The sequence below is a fragment of the Lipomyces tetrasporus genome (assembly GCF_029532465.1).
Source record: "Lipomyces tetrasporus strain NRRL Y-64009 chromosome Unknown POJ06scaffold_2, whole genome shotgun sequence".
In the NCBI taxonomy this organism is placed as follows: Eukaryota; Fungi; Ascomycota; class Lipomycetes; order Lipomycetales; family Lipomycetaceae; genus Lipomyces; species Lipomyces tetrasporus.
In genome coordinates, this window is record NW_026611597.1 from 911,507 (window position 1) to 930,225 (window position 18,719).

General features: G+C 51.8%; 8 protein-coding genes across 8 annotated transcripts; 4 read left to right on the forward strand and 4 right to left on the reverse strand.

Moving 5' to 3' along the window:
* Nucleotides 1-2,682: 2,682 nt before the first annotated feature.
* POJ06DRAFT_192711 (S-adenosyl-L-methionine-dependent methyltransferase) lies at nt 2,683-3,537 on the forward strand (the record flags this gene model as incomplete). The annotated part of the gene is made up of 1 exon (XM_056184887.1): nt 2,683-3,537. One exon carries the CDS (start codon nt 2,683-2,685, stop codon nt 3,535-3,537), a length of 855 nt encoding a protein of 284 aa, XP_056046194.1.
* A 91-nt stretch (nt 3,538-3,628) lies between these two features.
* Nucleotides 3,629-4,650, reverse strand: POJ06DRAFT_54905 (translationally controlled tumor protein). Its single transcript, XM_056191198.1, has 4 exons — nt 4,484-4,650; nt 4,120-4,428; nt 3,876-4,030; nt 3,629-3,805 (listed from the first exon to the last, which is right to left on the reverse strand). The coding sequence occupies exons 2-4, from the start codon at nt 4,348-4,350 to the stop codon at nt 3,721-3,723; spliced, it is 471 nt and encodes a 156-aa protein (XP_056046195.1). The 5' UTR covers nt 4,351-4,428; nt 4,484-4,650; the 3' UTR covers nt 3,629-3,720.
* Nucleotides 4,651-5,057: 407 nt separating this feature from the next.
* On the forward strand, nt 5,058-5,969 carry POJ06DRAFT_235702 (fatty acid hydroxylase superfamily-domain-containing protein; the record flags this gene model as incomplete). Its single annotated transcript, XM_056185849.1, has 1 exon — nt 5,058-5,969. One exon carries the CDS (start codon nt 5,058-5,060, stop codon nt 5,967-5,969), a length of 912 nt encoding a protein of 303 aa, XP_056046196.1.
* A 785-nt stretch (nt 5,970-6,754) lies between these two features.
* Nucleotides 6,755-9,754, forward strand: POJ06DRAFT_245528 (uncharacterized protein). The gene is made up of 3 exons (XM_056186661.1): nt 6,755-7,156; nt 7,221-8,287; nt 8,464-9,754. The coding sequence occupies exons 1-3, from the start codon at nt 7,003-7,005 to the stop codon at nt 9,427-9,429; spliced, it is 2,187 nt and encodes a 728-aa protein (XP_056046197.1). The 5' UTR covers nt 6,755-7,002; the 3' UTR covers nt 9,430-9,754.
* POJ06DRAFT_245531 (uncharacterized protein) lies at nt 9,755-11,445 on the reverse strand. The gene has a single exon (XM_056186662.1). The coding sequence runs from the start codon at nt 11,355-11,357 to the stop codon at nt 10,176-10,178; it is 1,182 nt and encodes a 393-aa protein (XP_056046198.1). The 5' UTR covers nt 11,358-11,445; the 3' UTR covers nt 9,755-10,175.
* A 724-nt stretch (nt 11,446-12,169) lies between these two features.
* On the reverse strand, nt 12,170-13,773 carry POJ06DRAFT_245533 (uncharacterized protein). Its single transcript, XM_056186663.1, has one exon. It carries the CDS (start codon nt 13,685-13,687, stop codon nt 12,590-12,592), a length of 1,098 nt encoding a protein of 365 aa, XP_056046199.1. The 5' UTR covers nt 13,688-13,773; the 3' UTR covers nt 12,170-12,589.
* Nucleotides 13,774-14,790: 1,017 nt separating this feature from the next.
* POJ06DRAFT_54996 (cyclin-domain-containing protein) lies at nt 14,791-16,567 on the forward strand. The gene is made up of 2 exons (XM_056191199.1): nt 14,791-15,892; nt 15,945-16,567. The coding sequence occupies exons 1-2, from the start codon at nt 14,963-14,965 to the stop codon at nt 16,125-16,127; spliced, it is 1,113 nt and encodes a 370-aa protein (XP_056046200.1). The 5' UTR covers nt 14,791-14,962; the 3' UTR covers nt 16,128-16,567.
* A 289-nt stretch (nt 16,568-16,856) lies between these two features.
* On the reverse strand, nt 16,857-18,679 carry POJ06DRAFT_245537 (ras family-domain-containing protein). The gene is made up of 2 exons (XM_056186664.1): nt 18,296-18,679; nt 16,857-17,769 (listed from the first exon to the last, which is right to left on the reverse strand). Exons 1-2 carry the CDS (start codon nt 18,351-18,353, stop codon nt 17,219-17,221), a joined length of 609 nt encoding a protein of 202 aa, XP_056046201.1. The 5' UTR covers nt 18,354-18,679; the 3' UTR covers nt 16,857-17,218.
* Between the last annotated feature and the right edge of the window lie 40 nt (nt 18,680-18,719).

An 18,719-nucleotide genomic window follows, 5' to 3' on the forward strand; every position in this document is an offset into this window, starting at 1 on the left:
GCTCGCAGTCACGAATGTGAATATGATTTTATCTTTTAGGAACCACTGAAAATCCTCCCATTCGAGTTACAAACAAAGTCCAACTTCGACATCCAGCATTCATGCAATCTCTTCCATCTGCAAACTCCACAGCTCAGCTCAGCGATAAGATAGGACGACTCTACAATTACGAATGACTGGGCGGTGTCGCGCCGGACACCTTTGAGCGTGCATGCAACGGGGCAGATACACGAAAGGCAGCTGGTCGCGTGCCACATGCAAAAATGACGCCCGCCGGAGGCCGATCGCGCAGTCCGCGGTTTGCACACGGAAAGTATGCGCCACCGACGTGAGAAGCACTTTGCACTATTCATGATTCAATTACTATCGTAGCTTGCAAACGATAATAGGCATCTGATAAGAATCATCCCCCGGTCCAAGTTGCTCGACATGACAGCGCGTCACCGCCATAGGCCACAGTGTGCCGAGCAGCCGAAGGCGGCCCACGAAGTTAAAGTTAGGGCTCTGGTCGTTTCGTCAGGCACATCCGACGAGCCGCAAGATCAGATAACGTTGCTGCCGATCAAAAACCACGCCACTGCGGACTGCCAACCTAACCAAATCCAGACACAACCCTAAACCAAAAACAGAACAGTGGAGATGAAAAATAATAGGGAAGCTCTTGTCCTGCCGAAGGGGCCCACTCAGGAATGCTGGCGTCGGAAATGACGAAAATTGTTTACAACTGACTGTCTTCTGCTCGAATCGAATGAAAACCTTTGTAAACCCAACCCTTTTTGTGCAGACATGTTGTCATACGTCGAGGTATTGACATTGAGTCTTTCACATTTGACAGTGACAGATGAGGCACCTTGTAAACACAATCAGCAGCATCCGATCAACAACAGACACTAGCGTGTCATTCCAATGCTGAATCAGAGTTTGCGAGAAATGATAATATCCGCTCCTGCCTTCACACAGGTAAAACGTCGTCCAAAAATCGTTGGTGGCGTGGCTTGGCGGTCATTCACACGACTGAATGTTGATAGCTGAGCAGCTTCGAAACGGGCACGAAGACAGAGAGATAGTGGTAGACATGTCGCAACCAAATATACGCGACTGGCATAGGCACCTGCAATCAATCAGGTAGCAAGGTAAACATAACCAATGAAAAGCCTAGTCTAACGGCAGCTGCTCCCGGTCTCTAGCTGCAGATCTCGCTGGTATGTAGCTAGACTGTGTGGCACGCAATCTAAATTGTACGGGCACGACTGACTGTCCACTCATCAGCAGGCAAAATTCCAGGGCAAAGCCGGGGAAACGGGCATTGTTACGTTTTAAATTCGAACGCTGTTTATAATAACCTTAGATACTATGCTCATCACACTCTCGAAAGCCAGCTGGTCTGACCTGGACCGACAGAGGGACTGCTGTGCTGTGTAAGCCGCGATGATCCCTGTGTGTGTAATCCGACTGAACCATCGCACGCGGCCCAATCCCCCTGCATATATAGAAACTTACATCCAGATTACGGTGTATACGCCTAAACGTTTGCAGGCAAACAAATGTAATGCTACTGCTATCGGACGCGCGTGCGCAGTCCCGACCAGTTGCAGCTTGATGCTAGCTCACGTGCGCGTTCCAGAGCGCAAGATGCTTATCATTCCCAGCATTCTTGGACAATTTGATATGCACTTTCGAACTTGGCCGCAAGATAACTTATGCCAGGAATGATATTTCCCAATCGCATCACTTACTGTTCAGAATATTTCGGTGACAAGCAAACCTACGGCATCGTATTTTTGTTGGCATATCGTTATCGCGAGTCGTTGCAATCGATTTCGCTGGCTGTCATAAACGCCAACAGGTTCAAATAATAATAGGAGAGTCATGGGGCTTCATTTCAGTGAACTATTTCTCAGATCATCGACTACTCCAATATAGGGGTCAGGACGGATGAAAAGTTACTCAATGAGACCGGTAAGCAATTATCAAGGTTGGTAGTACGACGATCTGTAGTAAACAATTATATTTATATTAAAATCTAGATATTAAACCAAAGCAGAGTAGTAACACCAATACCGTCTATACCCAAAATTACTCATGATCCGTTTACCAATAAATGCAAATAGTCACGTCACCTAGCAAATCTACAACCGGCCCTACCCTTCATCAGTCTAACTAATTGGCATACTTCGACTGCGACCTCAAAAGACTTTCCAGAACCAACAGCGTAATCGGGATCAACACCATCGCCAACGAAATTCCAGCCAGCGGGAAGCCGGTCTCCTCCTAGATTGACAAACATTGGCTTTGGCGAACAATGGAATATCCGATCTCGGCGTTTTAAATGTTCAAACCGTTGGGTCTGGTACCGTCTAATACAAACGGACGACGGACTATGCGTCGGGCCTTGAGATGCACGCCGATATCGGCCATGACACGCATATCGGCCATCCAATGACCTCCAATCCGACCACTTTGAGTGCGCTGATGGCAGCATTGGAGCCCATATTGTGCAGTTCATCTAGTAATATTTGAGCGTCGTGAGTCACTCCTTACGACACTGTCGCTACAGGCTACAAAAGGAGCCCATCACCATCATTATAAACTTGCGAACTGAATATTAAACGGCCACGAACGACTCGCTCTCAACAAATCCATTCCATAACCATAATTACTTGTTACCATCCAGGCATCATTATGGCGACGTCAACAGGCGAACAGTGGTCGCCGAACGACTACGTGACACACGCGTCCTTCGTGCCAGCACTCGCTTCCCGCGTCGTATCGCTCCTCGCACCACAACCAACAGACCACATTCTCGATATCGGCGCCGGCGACGGCGTTCTCTCCATCGCAATCGCAAGCCAGGTCGCGACCGTCCACTGTACGGACGGCTCGCGACATATGGTTGAGTACGCGGCAACTCGTGTCGCGGAGGGCAAGATCAAGAATGTGACCACCGAGGTCGTCGACGCCGGCACAGAAGTTAAAGAGAAGATCCCGGCAGGGAAGTATAACAAGGTCTTTTCTAACGCCGCCTACCACTGGATCTTTGGCAGTTTGTCGTCGGCTGACGCGAGGGCGAAGGCGTTCCAGGATGTTTATGATATTTTGCCGCCTGGTGGTGAATTCGTGGTCGAGTGTGGAGGACATGGGAACGTTGGCGAGATTTTAGTTGCGTTGGTATCCACTGTAACGAGCGTGTGGGCAAGGAAAGGAGTAGTGAAGACGTACGCGGAGATTAAGGAAACACTATCGCCTTGGTATTTCGCTACAAATGCTGAGATCGCGGGCTGGCTACAAGCTGCTGGATTCAAGATTGAGCTACTCGAGCGGGAGTATCGGCCAACGACGTTAAATAACGGGGACATTGGTATGAAGGGATGGATTGACACGTTTGGGTTCCCGTTTTGGGAAGGACTGAATGACGAAGAGAAAAATGCAGTAATTTCAGAGGCAGTCGAGTTACTAAGAATTGCGGATTGGCTTGAGCATGAAGGGAAGTGGGTGGCCGGTTATGTCAGATGTCGATTTAAGGCCATAAAAGAGTAGTTCACAGTTGAAGATGCCCATGGATAGATGTGTACGTGTTAAGAGTGTCAAATTGAACTGGAGTGCGAACGATGTTAAACTGCAAGCATAGCGCTCGTCAGCAGTCACATGCCGCACGTAGGGGATTATATAATCAAGAACATAAAATTGACTGCCCGCAAAAGCGACAAATAAAATAATTGTTTAGAACTTTTCCTCTTTCAATCCGTGCTTCCAGAACACAACATACGGGGTAGTACCATCCTCTCGGTAGTTCAAGAGAACAATCCTAGAGGTCAAGTTAGTCATTCCTCTATATATCAGAGAAGACATCGAGAGGGCCGATCGAAAATACGTACATTCCTTCAGGGTCCATGGACTCGCCAGTTAAGAACTCATAGTCCTTGAAGTTTGCAACAACTTTCTTGACATAATTCTGGGCACCCTTCTCAAAGGTAGTAACATCATCGGGAGAGGTCTCAGCAAGCTTAGTCTTGACAGCCTTCATGTAGCCCTAAATGAAAGGTCATTAGTACACATCCCACGGATCGAGGAGACTTGTCCCAATTCCACGGCAGCAGCCACAACAATAGGAAGATTTACCTTGATGTAGGTCAAAAAGCTCTTCTTGTCAAAGCTAGTAGGAGACAATCGGAAAGAATAGGCAATGTTGTTAACTGTCTCGACACCGTCCTCGACACCCTCGTCACCCTCCTCTGCAGATGGGTTGGCACCGATATCAATGTCGGCGCCCTGCTTAACTTGAACCATCTGGCAGTTAACTTCGTACACGACATCGTCGACAAGCTTGAGGTCATAAGCGTCCGAGATCATCTATTCTCCCGTGTTAGTATCCATTGTAATGCCACGTATCGGCATCTAGCTTTGTACCTCGTCGCCGGAAATAATATCCTATTATATGATCAGAAACTCTCCTCACAGTAGTACCATTATTATGTAAACATACCTTGTACAACAGCATTTTGTCTTATAGCACGAAATAAATGTGAAAGAGGAAGATGCGCGATGGAGGCTGGGGTTGTGAAAAAATCTGTTAAGCCCCGTTCCACCTTTCGCGGACGTAATTCTGAAGTGATGACCCCAACCCTACGTGACGACTAAGATGCCCTAGCCCACACATCACCTGATGAGGTCTAGGGTTCAACGCAACTAGCTTGCCCTCGTATTATGGGGCGAAATTGTTCAGGTTCAGAGGATTGAAAACGGCCAGAAGCATCCAAGATATAACTATGGCAGTGGATTTACGTGGGGGAATTAGAGTCTTCTGACGTAGAGAATTCCCAACAGGCTAAAGGTAGATGTCAGGAACGCGACTCGTCGGCATTTGATGATCTAGTGGCAACAAATGTGCTACGCGTATGCGGCATAAACGGCAACGATTAGGCACTCCTGGAAAAGCATCCCACCCAGAATCGCCATTCACCCATCCGGCCTGGAACTTGCTTATATTATTGTTCCTTCTTGTCCTCATCATCCCGCCCCCCCCCTCTGCCACCGGTACTGGCAGCACCAACGGCACCATGAATTACAGTGCTGCAGACGCCTTTTTGTCGGCTCCTCCACCATCGTTCGAACTCCGCGAGCAGGAGCCGCTACTCCCGTTTATATCCGACAAGTATTTGTCGCTGATTCTCACGGTTGTAATTTATTGGGTCGTCTCGATCTTCTTTCACGTCATCGACACGTTCGACTTACTCCCGAAATACCGGATACATCCTCCTGAAGAAGTCTCGTCGCGCAACAAAGTCACTGTTACCGAGGTTATTCGCGATGTCCTGGTCCAGCAATTAATCCAGACTATTACCGGCATAATGCTTACATATTATGACCCGTCAGACTACGTAGGCATGGAGGCGCACGACATCTGGGTCCTCGCACACAAGCTCCCATTTCTGTCACTGCCAGTCGTGTCGTTCTTGTATTACTATGGGTTTAGCGCGATGAAGATTATTGTCGCGTTTTTTGTTCTCGACACTTGGCAATACTTCGTGCATCGCGCAATGCACAATTACAAGTACCTGTACCGGACATTTCATTCGCGTCACCACAGGCTATACGTCCCCTACGCGTTTGGCGCCTTATACAACCACCCGTTCGAGGGCCTTGTAATGGACACTCTGGGCGCTGGTCTGGCATACAAACTGTGCCGTCTCACAATCCGCGAGTCGCTCATTTTCTTTTCGTTCTCAACCCTCAAGACCGTCGATGACCATTGCGGATACGTACTACCTTTCGACCCGTTGCAGATCATTTTCCAGAATAATGCCGCGTATCACGATATTCACCACCAGCAGTTTGGTATCAAGACGAACTTCTCGCAGCCCTTTTTCATTGTTTGGGATAAGTGGTTGGGAACCCAGTACAAGGGTAACCGTGTTGGTCGCGATGTGGCTGCTACAGAGAAGAGTGAGACTGAGAAGAAGGAGGAGTGATTGCCAGACAGAAAGAGAAATACCTATACGATTCTTAGCATCATTAGAAAGGACCTGTGGGATGATTGGGATATAGTGGATGATAAAATGGCTTGATATTCTTCGGCACTAAATAATTTGCATGCATCCTGTACAAATAGTGGGACCCTGGTTTATTTTTCTGATGTTTTGTTTTTTTGTTCCGATATAGCTACTGCTCTCCATTTTTGACGGACACGTCCGATGTTTGATAGGGATTTCATAATACTTGGGTGCTTTTGGTTGGTGCTACTACTCATTTTGTCTGTTTGACCCATAATAATACGGAACCTTACATGATGGATGTGTCCTTGATTTGTAGCTCGCACGGCGAGGATAGATCAAACGTACTCACCTGCCAGTGCTTTGGCATTTTTGGCATGGTGATACTAGTTTTCCACTAGCAGAATATGAAATGAATATCCTTTAGACGGGACTACTAACTGTTGCGCATTCGCAGCGTCAAGTGGGGTTGTTTTTGGAGCCTAATTTTTGTTTTGCGTGGTTCGCCCGCAGCGTTCCTGCCCAACTGCCGCCGGCCTGGCGAAAATCCGTATTCTGCCACTAACCAAATCAGATTCGAGTTGTGACAGAGTGAGTCGTCTTTCTACGAATGCGAGCTTAGTGTGCGTCGAGTCTTGTCTCCAATGTTGCTGGCATGGCTGGCGTGCAAGGCGGCATCGGATCTCGGCGTTGTCAAAACGTTGGGTCTGGTGCCATCTAAATACAAAGGGAACCCCTGCACCGCCCCTCGACTTAATCGCACCCCGGCATCCTTGAATTCGACGTGCACTGTTTCGGACGAAGTAGATTGGGTTGTCGCACTCTCAAATTGGCATCAGGTTATTGATTTCTACTGAAAAACTTGCGCCTCGATCAATTTGCATAGCATCAGTTAAGGGAATAATCCGCGGGATCCGTCGTCAGCAACCGCGCTATCATCGGCCACCGCCGTCATCTTCATTTTCACGACCATTTATATTCGGGCTACGGCAATATAGAGTAAGCTGTAGCTATGGGTTTTGCGGACATTATGAAAAACGGGTGGCACCCGGAAAAGTCTAGTGGGGGGTCGTCGTCCTCGTCCGGGGGATCCTCGGGTGGGTTGAAGAGTTCTGTGCTGGGGAAATTTAGCGGATCGACCGGATCGTCCACTTCGTCGAGTCAAGGTACGTTTTGTTTTGTATAAGGTGAGGAAGGATGGAAGTGCCCGATGCTAACCTGGTGCGATAGATCAATCAAACTATCGAGCGCCATCGAAACCGATCTCGGAGTTGACTGATGCAAGGCTGTTCCCGCCTCCACCCAAACATCGCGAGTACCATCCAGATGCTGGGTCGGCTGCGATCTCTCCTGAGTACTCGTACCTCTACCAACCTGCGATGGAGAGGAAACGGCAGGAGGAGCAGCGTCAGCTACAACAACAGCAGTGGAGACAAACTTGGCAGCCTGGTCAGACACAACAGTATCAACCTCCGGGACAACCGCAGTACCAGCAGCCAGGTCTGACGCCACAGTACCAGGCACCAACATATCAGCAATCAGGACAGCCGGCATATCAGCCACCTGTCGCTGCACAGCCGGGATATCAACCACCCCAGCCGACGTATCAATCTCCGGCCCAGCCGACCTACCAACAACCACAGAGTCATCAGATGCCTCAGCAGACTTATCAACCACCGATGCAGCCGATACCATCGGCGAAATCCCCCCCGCTACCGCAACGAGGACCGATGCCGTCGTTACCACCCCGCAATGTGGCTTCGCCCGGGTACCAGCAGCCTGCATATCAATCACCACAACCGCAATTTCAGCAGCCTTCAACTCCAGCTTACCAGTCGCCACAGCAACCGCCGGTGCCGACATATCAACAGCCGACCGTCACGACGTCGTACGAATCTCGGCCGCCGGCGTCGTCCTATCCACAGCCCGCGCAGCCCTTTGTCCGCGGCCATGGATACTCGCAATCCGTAGCTGACGGTCGACCGGACTCTGTGTCTCCTCCGCCAATTTCTCAGCCGACGCCAACGTATCCCAACTTTGCATCTGAAATCTCTCGCGCTCGTGCCGGTTTCTCGTCGACGTCGCCCGCGCCCACGCCCGCGGGACAGCGTGTGCCGTCCGGCCATCGACAGACCCAAAGCATGTCAATAGCCGGCAAAAAGGCCCCGCCGCCACCTCCGAAACCGAAAAACCCCGCGCTGAGAGGATCACCTGCGTCGCCTGTGGTCGGACAATCGTCGTTCCCAGGCGCGTTTCCCGAACAGAATGGACATGCGGAGAGCAACATGAATAACAATGTAAGGGACTACTAGTTTGACTTTTTATTGTGGACTAAGGCGTGGACGGTACTGTCAATTTTGTATAACTTTTGTTATTTTGTCCGTGGAGATGGCGTCGGTTGTGCTTTGGTTTTGACATTGTTAGAAATTTGAACATGAAGGTTAACGTATTGTTGCTTTGATGGCAATTGTAGACCGATACAGGAAACGGACTGCGTGTGGTTTCTGGGCGACCTGGCTTTCAAGATAGTTCAACTCGACCAGCAAAGCCGCCGCCATTAGCGACGCGTCCTCCGGCAATGACACCGCAGCCTGCCCTAGCACCGACGACGCCGACGCCGGCGCCGGCGCCGGCGGCAGATTCGCAGCAAACGCAGTGGACGGCGCCGCAAGTCGACCTCGAGCTAGAAAAGAGATGGTACGCGATGGGCACGAATCCGACCAAGCTGCTGCAGCTGCCGTCGTTCGTGTCCGGCTTGACCCACACGTACGCGGTCGCAGTCGGCGGCAACACGAAGACCATCATTCTGTGCGTCCGGTTTCCGGACTTGTCGCGGACCAAGTTCAGGATCGAGGTCGACAGGTACGACGACAAGAACGTGTCGGCGCAGCGGGTCGACTTCCCGCCGCCGGCCCGGCCGGGCGCGAGCGACCTGGACGCGGCCGCCAGCGGGTTTGGCGAGAACGTTGCCAAGTTCGTCGAGGCCAACGTCGGACAACAGATTGGCAACGGCGAATGCTGGACGGCCGCCAGCGAGGCGCTCCGGTTCAGCGGCGCGATGCCGAGCTGCGGGTTCGTTCACGGGCCCGCGGTTTGGACGTTTGATTCCGGCACGGGCGCGCGCACGGGCGACGAGGCGTCGTTGCGACGCGGGGACATTTTGCAGTTCAAGAACGCGCGGTTCAGGAAAGTCGATGGGTCATCCGGACGGGTGGTTGAGGAGAAATACGTCGGCGCGCCGGACCACACTGCGGTTGTTGTTGCCGTGCATTCGGTCGCGCCGGTTGTCGTGGTCACTGTGCTCGAGCAGAACGTCGGCGGCGTGCGGACCGTGCAGCAGGGAAGCTACGGGTTTGGCGACATGGCGGCCGGCGATGTGGTCGCGTATCGGCCGTTTTGGAAGGAGTGGGCTGGCGAGCTGGACACGTCGTGGCCATGACGCGGGTCGGACGCCGCACCGGCGCGGGGATACACTATGCATCTGAGATGGCGGGGTGGGTTGTAGCGATGTTGGAGTTTGTTTAGTATACGTTTGGTGTATTTGGTGTTGAACTGTTTTGGCATGCTGTGCGAAGGTTATCCTCGTACGGCAACACATATACATGCGAGCTAATTCAAAGCGTGCATTCTATGGGCAAGTGCGGCCGTCGGATTTCGGCCATGCCCGACTCGCCCGGCTTCGCGCACGCCAGAACCAAAACACAAATCCGCAAGGTCACAATAACAATTTGGCAGCAATCAAACTATAACCGCGTGTATTAGGTTTTATCGTAAAATAGATAGCACTGCTTCATGGTCTGTCGTAAAATACACGCCGAATCGTCCCAAAAAAAAATGACTCCATAAATAACTCACATACAACACAAAAAATTGCATGTATCAATTCCCACCGGACAATGACCAGTAATATCCACGTAATATGTCTTGTAAAAAGTAATATCCAACTTAATAAAAAAAAAAAGAAGAAAATTCTGTGAGCCGATGAAATAAGACCATATCCATACACCTACAACAACGTCCAAGAAGAACAAACAATCTATCGATCTGACCCATCATGCGACAAATATTACATTAAAAGAGGACCCCCCCCTTACAGAGAGATAGCGAAAATCTCAATAAAAAAAAAGAACACCACCAGCGCCAATGTTGTGCTAACCAAACCGTGAAAATCAATAAGACGGAGAACTAGAACGTGGACCAATTCCAATCGGTCGGGACATAGCTCCCGGTCCGGTCCGACGGCGTGCCGAGCGGCATGTCCGACTTGGCCTGCTGTGGGATCGTGAGGCGGCCGCCTCCGAGCTGCTGTTGGACGTGGAGCTGGATCTCTCGCGAGAGCTGGGACGACGAGTCGGCGAGCACGTCGTGGGCCGGGAACGGGGCCGGAAGGCCCTCGAGCACTTCGGGCGTGGTCGAGCCGCCGGAGCCGTAGAAGTACGACGACCCGGACCGATCGACAACGGTGGGCGTCGACGCGTTGCTGGTGCTGGTGCGGTCGAATTCGTCGTCGGACACGTCGTCAAAAGGCAGTCTGCCGCCGGCCGAGTTTCGGACCATGTTCGTGATGCGGTTGATGTTGTCGAGCGCGGCAACCGACGCCGAGGTGCCAGCGGTCGCGCCCTGCGAGTTCAGGGCCTCAATGACATTCCGGCTGAAATCGGTTGCGCACGAGTCGCACGTCCTGCTCAACGTTCCGCTGGGGTGGAAATTGCAGTTTTGGTCCAGCCGCAGCAAATGGGACGAGTGAGCGGCGCAGAAGATGTGACCGCACCTTCGGCAGTGGTGCCGCCTGTCCCAGAACGTGAAGGACTTGTGACAGCTTCGGCAGTCGTTCACGTTGTCGTCCGGAACCCAGTGGGTTCGCCTTGGTGGGCCGATCACGGGCGGGATTTGGCCCCAGAACAACTGCTGCGACCAGTCCTCGCCATTGACCTTGAGGGACGTGCCGTAGCGCAGGACGGCTGGACGGTAGAGCGGCTTCTTGAGCGAACGCAGGTGAGGGGGAGGCGGCGGGGGAGGAGTGATGAATGACCTTGTCGAGGTCGGCGAAGTCGAAGTCTGGGTCGTTGGCGACGTGGTCAGGATGGACGATGCGGACGACGTCGACGACGCCGACGGTGAGATCTGGCGCGGAGCGGTTGTGGCCGATGAGCTGATATTTGTTGCAGCGCTGGTCGTCATAATGCTGGTCGACGACGGGTGGGACGACAGAGTCGGCGTGCGCAGGCCAGCAGCGTAGTTTGGCCGGGGAGGAGAAGACGCAGAGGGGTGGTGCTGGAACTGGGATTGGAATTGGAATTGGAATTGGTAGCGGGAGTAGAGGGCAGGATCGGTTGATTGCAGTGCCGATGATGCGAGGGCGACCATTGCGGTCCGGAGGAGGAGGAGGAGGAGGAGGTTGTTGTTGTGTTGTTGTTGCGGTTGTAGAGGAGGTGACGAGGAGGAAGAGTGAAAGAAAAGCGTGTGTGAGGACGAAGTAGGCGCGGGCATGAAGAAGAGGCCCACAAGCTCAGTTGACAAGGAAAGAAAACGCGCGCGCGCTCGTCCGCCGGCGGCGGGACTCAAGCCACTGATGCCCACCAGCCACGCGGCTCCGCACCGCCACTGTGGGCCTTGCCACCGCCGCACAGACACCAGATGTGGCGCCAGCCAACCACAGCGCACGCATTATCTTCCGTGCCGTGTGAGAGTTGCGAATATGCCGCAACCGCCGCGCAATTATGGGCACAGCGCAATCGATAGGCACTGCCACCGGGTGGGCTGAATGAACGCTTGATAAGGTCTTGTCTGAATCGCGGGCTCGTGGCCACCTCGGCGACTCACCACTGCGCCTCCTTCCGCCTTTGCCGCCAATCACACCTCGCCGCCTTTTTATGTGGCTTTTGTTTACCACGAACGTAGGGCGTATTTTGTGCAAATGGGAATGCGAGCGAGTATTATTGAGGACGCGGGTGTGTGTGGGTGCGTGTGGGTGGTGCTAATCAAGACGGAATGCGTCAGTGGCGTATTTTCACCTTGCCCAGTCCCGCGATTTCTAACCGCTAAAATGTGCTGAGGCCACCGCCACCCAAGACCAATTCGAGTTTGACGTGGTTTGCTGTCCTTGTTGTTATTAGATGGGTTATTCAGTACCGTGATTGCGTTCTGTGGCATTAACTGTGGGGATCGTGTGCTTGGGTAGTCCATTCGACACAATCGATCACATAGCCGAGGACCGAAGTATCTCCCGGGAAAGGCAACCAGTCGCGCGCGCGTTCTATATTAATAAAGCGTCTATTATCAATTGCTTGCTCTGAATATAACAATACATGTTGTTTAATCCATTGATAATGATCGTTGCTGGCCATGGCCCGGTCTGGTCTAGGGATTGGCACCGCCAATAGCCGCCGATATCCGGTCCGATCGGCCGATTTGCTGCTGACCCAACCACGCTTTCTCCTGAATCTCGCCAACTCTAATTCGGTGGCAGACGTACAGTCTTCACGTTGACAAACAACCAGTATATTACTACGTCCGTACATCCATCCAGAACAGGCAAAACAAAACCATGGCCCCAAAACAATACAGCTAATCGTACAAAAAACTCCCACTTATTACCGTCAACCAACCGTGTGCAGAGATATTCCTCCGTGGTTCGGGAACTGGTCCTGCTGATAGACTGCTCCAGCCGGATGACCATGCCCATGGACCGGGTGATGCAAATGCGCGGCATGGGCGAGCGCCTCGGTCGGGTCCATAAGCGCCGGATCAATCTGCGATTGTCCAGTCGGATCAAGATGCGGGTGGGTCGGCATATTCTGCGCCCCGACATTGTGTGCACCAACCGACGACACGACCGCCGGCTCCTTCTGCTTCTCCTTCTTTTCGTGGATCTTTGGCGTCTCGACATGTCGCTTGTGTCCGTACGCAACCGTCACCCACGCGTTCGTTTTCGAAAAACACATCATCACTCGTCCCTCACACCGGAAAAAGTCTCGCGTCTTGGTCCGACGTTGGCGAACACCGCCCTCGCGCATGCGCTTCGTGCGATCGTAAGCACCCTTTCGCTCCTCCGCCCGAGAGCACGAAAAGTTGTACTTGCCGCCATCGGGATGGGGGCGCCCGCCTTTGCGCAGCTGGAAGAAGTACCCCATGCAATCAAACATCGAATCCCTGATCATCAGCGCCGCAATCTTCTGCGACTCGGCCGTGTCCCTCACGACCGCGTCCACCGTTCGCGCCGGACATGTCGGCGACCGCGGCATGATCGCGCTGGCAAGAATCGTGATTCTGAACCGCGCCGGCGTGGTCTCGGCATCAAACTCCGGATGGCCATCGTGCTGGGCCATGAACGTCTTGAGCGCTTCGCAAAACTCCTCGAACGTGCCGCACTTTGCCTCAAAGTCCATCTGTCCCTGTCCTGTACTGTCGTCCTCGTCCTCGTCATCCCCGGCCGTAGGGCCGGTCCCGCCCGGCTGTCCATCCGTGGTGCCCTCTTCCCGTCTGCGCTTCCGGTTCTGGATACCCTTTGCGCGGCAGCGCTGGCACGACCGCATGAACTGGCCGTCCGACACGGACGTGAACGCGGCCAGCAGATCCGCCATGCTCGTCCGCGTTACTCGCGACTTGCAGCCCGAGCATGGGTAGATGTACTCCGTCACCTGGGTGATGGTACCGGGCAGGGTGTGGGTCTGAATAAGAAGCTTCGATTCATCCATTCCGTGCTTGCTTCGCCAAATACTAATCCTGTTGTTTTGGTGGTGAGAGTGCGATGCTATTATGGTGGCCACCGTGAGGACCGATGCTAAAAGTGGTGATGGCCGAACGGGTGCGAACCCGCTTGATATGACTTCCACGCAGGGCAAGGGTTTGCCTCAATGCATCCTGCGGGGAATACTACGAGACCCATCTGTTCTGACAGCAGGCAGGCGTACAACTGGTCACAGGCCCCGCAGACCAGGTCCCGTCAAGACGACGAACCAGCGCTAACATGGACCCGCGCTACCAATCCACAATAACGGCAGGTATAGGCCGGTGATGCTCGAGGAAAAGTCGTTAGACGTAGGAGGACCCGTCGGTTCCAGTCGGTTCTGTGGATCCGCTCGCGCCATGCTAGATATCGTTACAGGCGGCTGGCGAGAATTTACAGACTTGGTTATGCGACCGACTTGCAAACTCAATACGTATATTATGGCACTATATTTTACAGATACTGACTGATGGTCGCGTTGCATTGACGTAGAGTCGATTTCAAACACCCATCGTGATACTGAGTTTCTGACGTAAACATCAAACAGTAGTCATGCGGTCATCTCCGCAGCGCAATTGCTAGTGGAGGTCAGCATAATTTTTATTATTATTAACTATTATTATTCTTCGCCGTTGTTTCGAATCGCAGCGGCGGCTTTGACTTGCGACAGATGCGACTCAAACTTCAAAACGTACACGAGGCCCACGCCGTGGTATTTGTAGTCGGCGGCTCTGCACGCTGGAAATATCAAAGCCGCTCCATAGTGCGTATAAATAGACAGCGGCACACTGTCACTGATATTTCCATTGACGGCCTCAAATATTAGGACCGCGGCAGAGACTCCTTGCCCAACCACCGGACCCACGCTGCAAATCACGGGCCCTTGCACTGTCTTCATGCTACTTACTACTCGACTTCGACTCGACGCCAGCTTACAACCCGCACCCACAACCGCAGCCCGGCGCCGCGCATCCCCTCCGCCGTTCTCATCTCGGTCCGTCTACTTCTTACAAATTCTCGCGATCCCAACCGACTGCCAACTGCTGCACGATGCTTCGCCGCGCGAGCGCCGTTAACTAAGCGGACAGGCATCTTGCCTGCCGTTCTGTCCGCCAACCCTCTGCCGGAGCAAAAAATCGACGCCAAACCCCGGCCGATCCGCTGCTGCATCGCCGTCCCGTCATCGAGACCTCCTGACTCTCCGGCCCGTCGCGACGCCCCCGGCCTGCGGCCAATAAGAATCATGACCGACTATCCCGGCGGGCCGGTCCCTCCCAACCTACAGCCTCCGCTGCATTATCACACTTCCACAATATCGTCCTCGGTTAATCCGTCTATTGCTGGATCGTCTGTTTCGGGCGCGACGGGAGTGGAACAGTCGTCACCTTCGAACTCGTCCCACTCATCGTCGACCCTGACATCGCCGGCGTCTGATCCACCCCATCTCGACATCTTAAACCACCCAGTTTCAGACGTGCTAGTCATGATATCGGCACTGCTGCAGCGAATCATAGAGGCGAACGACGCACTCTACATGTCCCATCACCATCACCACCACTCGCACGATGGCAGGGCAAGAGGTCTAGCGGCAAGTGTGCTCGCCTTCCACGGACGCAACGTGCCGGCAATATCGCTGCAATCATACTTAATGCGTATACTGAAATATTGTCCGGCCACAAATGAGGTTTTTTTGTCGCTGCTCGTGTATTTCGACAGGATATCAAAGCGTGCCAACGCGGGCGAGTTCAGCGAGTACCCACTACCTCCGCCGCAACAACAACAACAACAACAACAACAACAACAACAACAACAACAACAACAACAACAACAACAACAACAACAACAACAACAACAACAACAACAACAACAACAACCGCAGAAACTGCAGCCTGATTACCGGACGCAGCCGATCACAGGCGCACCGTCGTCCGTCCCCGCTACCCCGTCGTCATTTTCGTCGTATGCAGCCCCGCATGGCCAGCAGGGCGAGTATCCCGGACAGCCACAGCACTCACAGTTTGGGCAGCAACAATCTGTGTCGCCGTCTCCACCACCGCCGCAAGACGTGTTTGTCATGGACAGCTACAACATACATCGGCTGGTGATAGCCGGGGTCACGGTTGCCAGCAAGTTCTTCTCGGACGTGTTTTACAAGAACTCGCGCTATGCGAAGGTGAGTATACTTCGATTGTCAACTTAAAATTGTCGGACTGACTTTTAGTCAGGTTGGTGGATTGCCACTCGAAGAATTAAATCATCTTGAACTGCAGTTCTTGCTGCTAAGTGATTTCCGACTCGCCATCCCATTGGAGGAACTCCAGCGATACGGCGATCTCTTACTCCAATTCTGGGACAGAGAAGTTCCCTCGCACCACAAACCAGACCAGCCCGGACCGTCAGGAACCTAAGTCCTTCACGATCGCTGTTGTCCTCCTCCTTGCACCATCCGGGATTTTGGTTTTCTGTCTTGTAAATTTATGTTGGTTGTCTTTGGTAGGACATGGACTGTGTAAATTGCGTTTTTGTCAAATATTACGGGTATTGCATTAGTGGGTGGTGTTTGAAACCAAAAAGAGCAAAAGGATTTTCACAAAGTTTTAATCAATTCCTTGTCTTCTTTCATCTCTGTTGTACTCATTGTCTTTTTAGTCTCTACCGGTGCACCCGCGCAAGCCGGTTCATGTGTGTACGACGTGGGCCGTCATCCTCTAATTTCGTGTGATATATGATATACATAGTCGTGGTATTGTCTCCAGTGGTTCTTTCTTTTATTTTATATTATATACATATATATATATAATTTTAGTCTCGATACTTGTTCTGACCGGGTTTTTTTTGTTTACTTTTTGATGTTCTTTAATTGTTGCTAGGCTGGCTCAGTATAGATTCGATGGTTTTATTTGTACGATTATAACGTTTTCTACTGCGTCACATCATTAGTTGTAATTAATAGTGGTATGTCTCTGTTTTTTTTAGTTTGTGTGTGTTTCCATCCGACAACAGACAGACAGCAAGTTGTGTTGTGTCAGTCGCTGAATAGTCGACTTATCTTTCATGTAATTAACGCATGATCTACTAGCGGACACTTTGTTATCTGAGGTCATTAATAGATAACTAATTAAGACAAAAAAAAAGGAAAACGCACGGGCAAAACAAAAAGCGCACAAATATACACAACACACACAACGCACTGTAACATAGACTTGAAAAAAAAAACGGAAATAAAACAAAAAAAAATTAACAACGACAATAACTTAGATGTAATAAAACATAAAAAGTAACCCTGCCATGCCTACTTTGCTACAACTATACTATATAAAAGTCACGATCGATCGAGAGACGATTATAGGAATTAAAACAAAAACAAAAGGAAATGAATATGTACTTTGTATCCATTACCATCTTCACCCGCGCTTTCTTTTACGCAGAAACATACATACACAAGCATCATTCACCGGGTCTTCCCACATACGACAGACTGCATAATGAGACAGATTGATCAACAGCACTTTCCATTGCCTGCAGATTTCTGTCCGCTGCTGATGTCGATGTTATTGGTCTGCTGCGGCTCCGATGCCAGGTCGACGCGCTGCTTTATTTGTCTGGCCAACGAAACAAACGCCTCCTCGACGTTGATGTTCGCCTTTGCGCTGGCCTCGATGAACGGGATGCCGAGTTCGTTGGCAAGTGCCTTGCCCTGCTCTGTCGAAACGGCCCGTTTCTCTTCCCAATCGCACTTATTCCCAATCAGCAGCTTGTTAACACCTTCGGACGCGTGCTGCTCGACGTTGGAGAACCAGTTGCGGATGTTATTAAACGACTTCTCGTCCGTGACATCGTACACGAGTAGAATGCCCATTGCACCGCGGTAGTATGCTGTCGTGATCGTGCGGAATCGCTCTTGGCCGGCTGTGTCCCAGATCTGCATTTTGATGCGCTTACCGTCGAGGTCGATCGTTCGGATCTTGAAGTCTATGCCGATGGTTGTGATAAATGACGGCGTGAATGAGTCTTCGCTGAAGCGGAGAAGTAGGCATGATTTGCCGACACCTGGGTTTGTTAGATGAGTTTCATTTCGAAATAATATACCGGGCTGTTTGAGCAGTGAGCGGCGGATGGTGGAATGTGGCGGCGACGGTTGCGAGGAGAGCCGATACTTCTCAGTACAGTATAATTCGACTGACAGCATGCGTCCCTCTTGCCATCTACATCGTCCACATTTAAAGCCGCAATGGCAGATCTGCCTGCTGCTACCATATCAGTCGTCAGGCTGGTGGAAGGCGATAACATGTGAAACTGATGTCAGAATACGCGCTAACAACTGATGCTTATCAACACGACGGTAAACCCGCAATCAGTATTAGGCGTCTCGAACAATGGAATATGTTGCAACAGCGGCGGGCCAATGCCATCACAAAGCCGCTGCCAAACAAACCTGGATGCTGAAGACAGCCAGAGGTGCCGCGATGACGGTCCACTAACCTTGCAGCCTAACCACCATGACCACCGACAGGCCCCTCACTGCTCATAGATACCCACGCGCACACAGTCAAAAAGTCACTGCAAATCAACATACCGGAATCGCCGATCAATAGCAATTTAATAAGAATATCGTAGTTTCGGGAACTCGCCATGACTATCCTTCTTATAACCTATAACGCCACACACGCTACTATGGCAAACAACAAAGCAAAAAAAGCTCTATATCGACAGCACTGTATCAGCCAATATTCTACCGGAACCGAAAAACTCTGGCAGGAGGTCGAGGGCGGGAATGAATGAATGCGGGCGGATACAGGTTAGGCTAGCCAGGGTGTGGAGAGCGACGGGCAGGTCGGATTTGCGAGTGTATTGCGTTGCCTTGTGAGAACGAGCCCTTGCCCTTGAGTGCCAGCTTGGTAGAAAGAACACTGGGCTGCGTTTTTGCTGCTTCCGCGGCGGGCAAAAAAACAACCCTAGCCCTGACGGAGGGAGGAGGGACTGTCATCGTGCGTCACTGC

Coding starts and splice junctions, on each gene's coding strand:
- POJ06DRAFT_54905 (XM_056191198.1), bottom strand. CDS start 4,350: ATGATCTCGGACGCTTATGACCTCAAGCTTGTCGACGATGTCGTGTAC. Junction 4,031..4,119: donor GCTTTTTGACCTACATCAAG/GTAAATCTTCCT, acceptor CCTTTCATTTAG/GGCTACATGAAGGCTGTCAA. Junction 3,806..3,875: donor TCCATGGACCCTGAAGGAAT/GTACGTATTTTC, acceptor CTTGACCTCTAG/GATTGTTCTCTTGAACTACC.
- POJ06DRAFT_245528 (XM_056186661.1), top strand. CDS start 7,003: ATGGGTTTTGCGGACATTATGAAAAACGGGTGGCACCCGGAAAAGTCT. Junction 7,157..7,220: donor GTCCACTTCGTCGAGTCAAG/GTACGTTTTGTT, acceptor CTGGTGCGATAG/ATCAATCAAACTATCGAGCG. Junction 8,288..8,463: donor AGAGCAACATGAATAACAAT/GTAAGGGACTAC, acceptor TGGCAATTGTAG/ACCGATACAGGAAACGGACT.
- POJ06DRAFT_245531 (XM_056186662.1), bottom strand. CDS start 11,357: ATGGTCGCCCTCGCATCATCGGCACTGCAATCAACCGATCCTGCCCTC.
- POJ06DRAFT_245533 (XM_056186663.1), bottom strand. CDS start 13,687: ATGGATGAATCGAAGCTTCTTATTCAGACCCACACCCTGCCCGGTACC.
- POJ06DRAFT_54996 (XM_056191199.1), top strand. CDS start 14,963: ATGACCGACTATCCCGGCGGGCCGGTCCCTCCCAACCTACAGCCTCCG. Junction 15,893..15,944: donor AGAACTCGCGCTATGCGAAG/GTGAGTATACTT, acceptor ACTTTTAGTCAG/GTTGGTGGATTGCCACTCGA.
- POJ06DRAFT_245537 (XM_056186664.1), bottom strand. CDS start 18,353: ATGGCGAGTTCCCGAAACTACGATATTCTTATTAAATTGCTATTGATC. Junction 17,770..18,295: donor GCTATTGATCGGCGATTCCG/GTATGTTGATTT, acceptor TAACAAACCCAG/GTGTCGGCAAATCATGCCTA.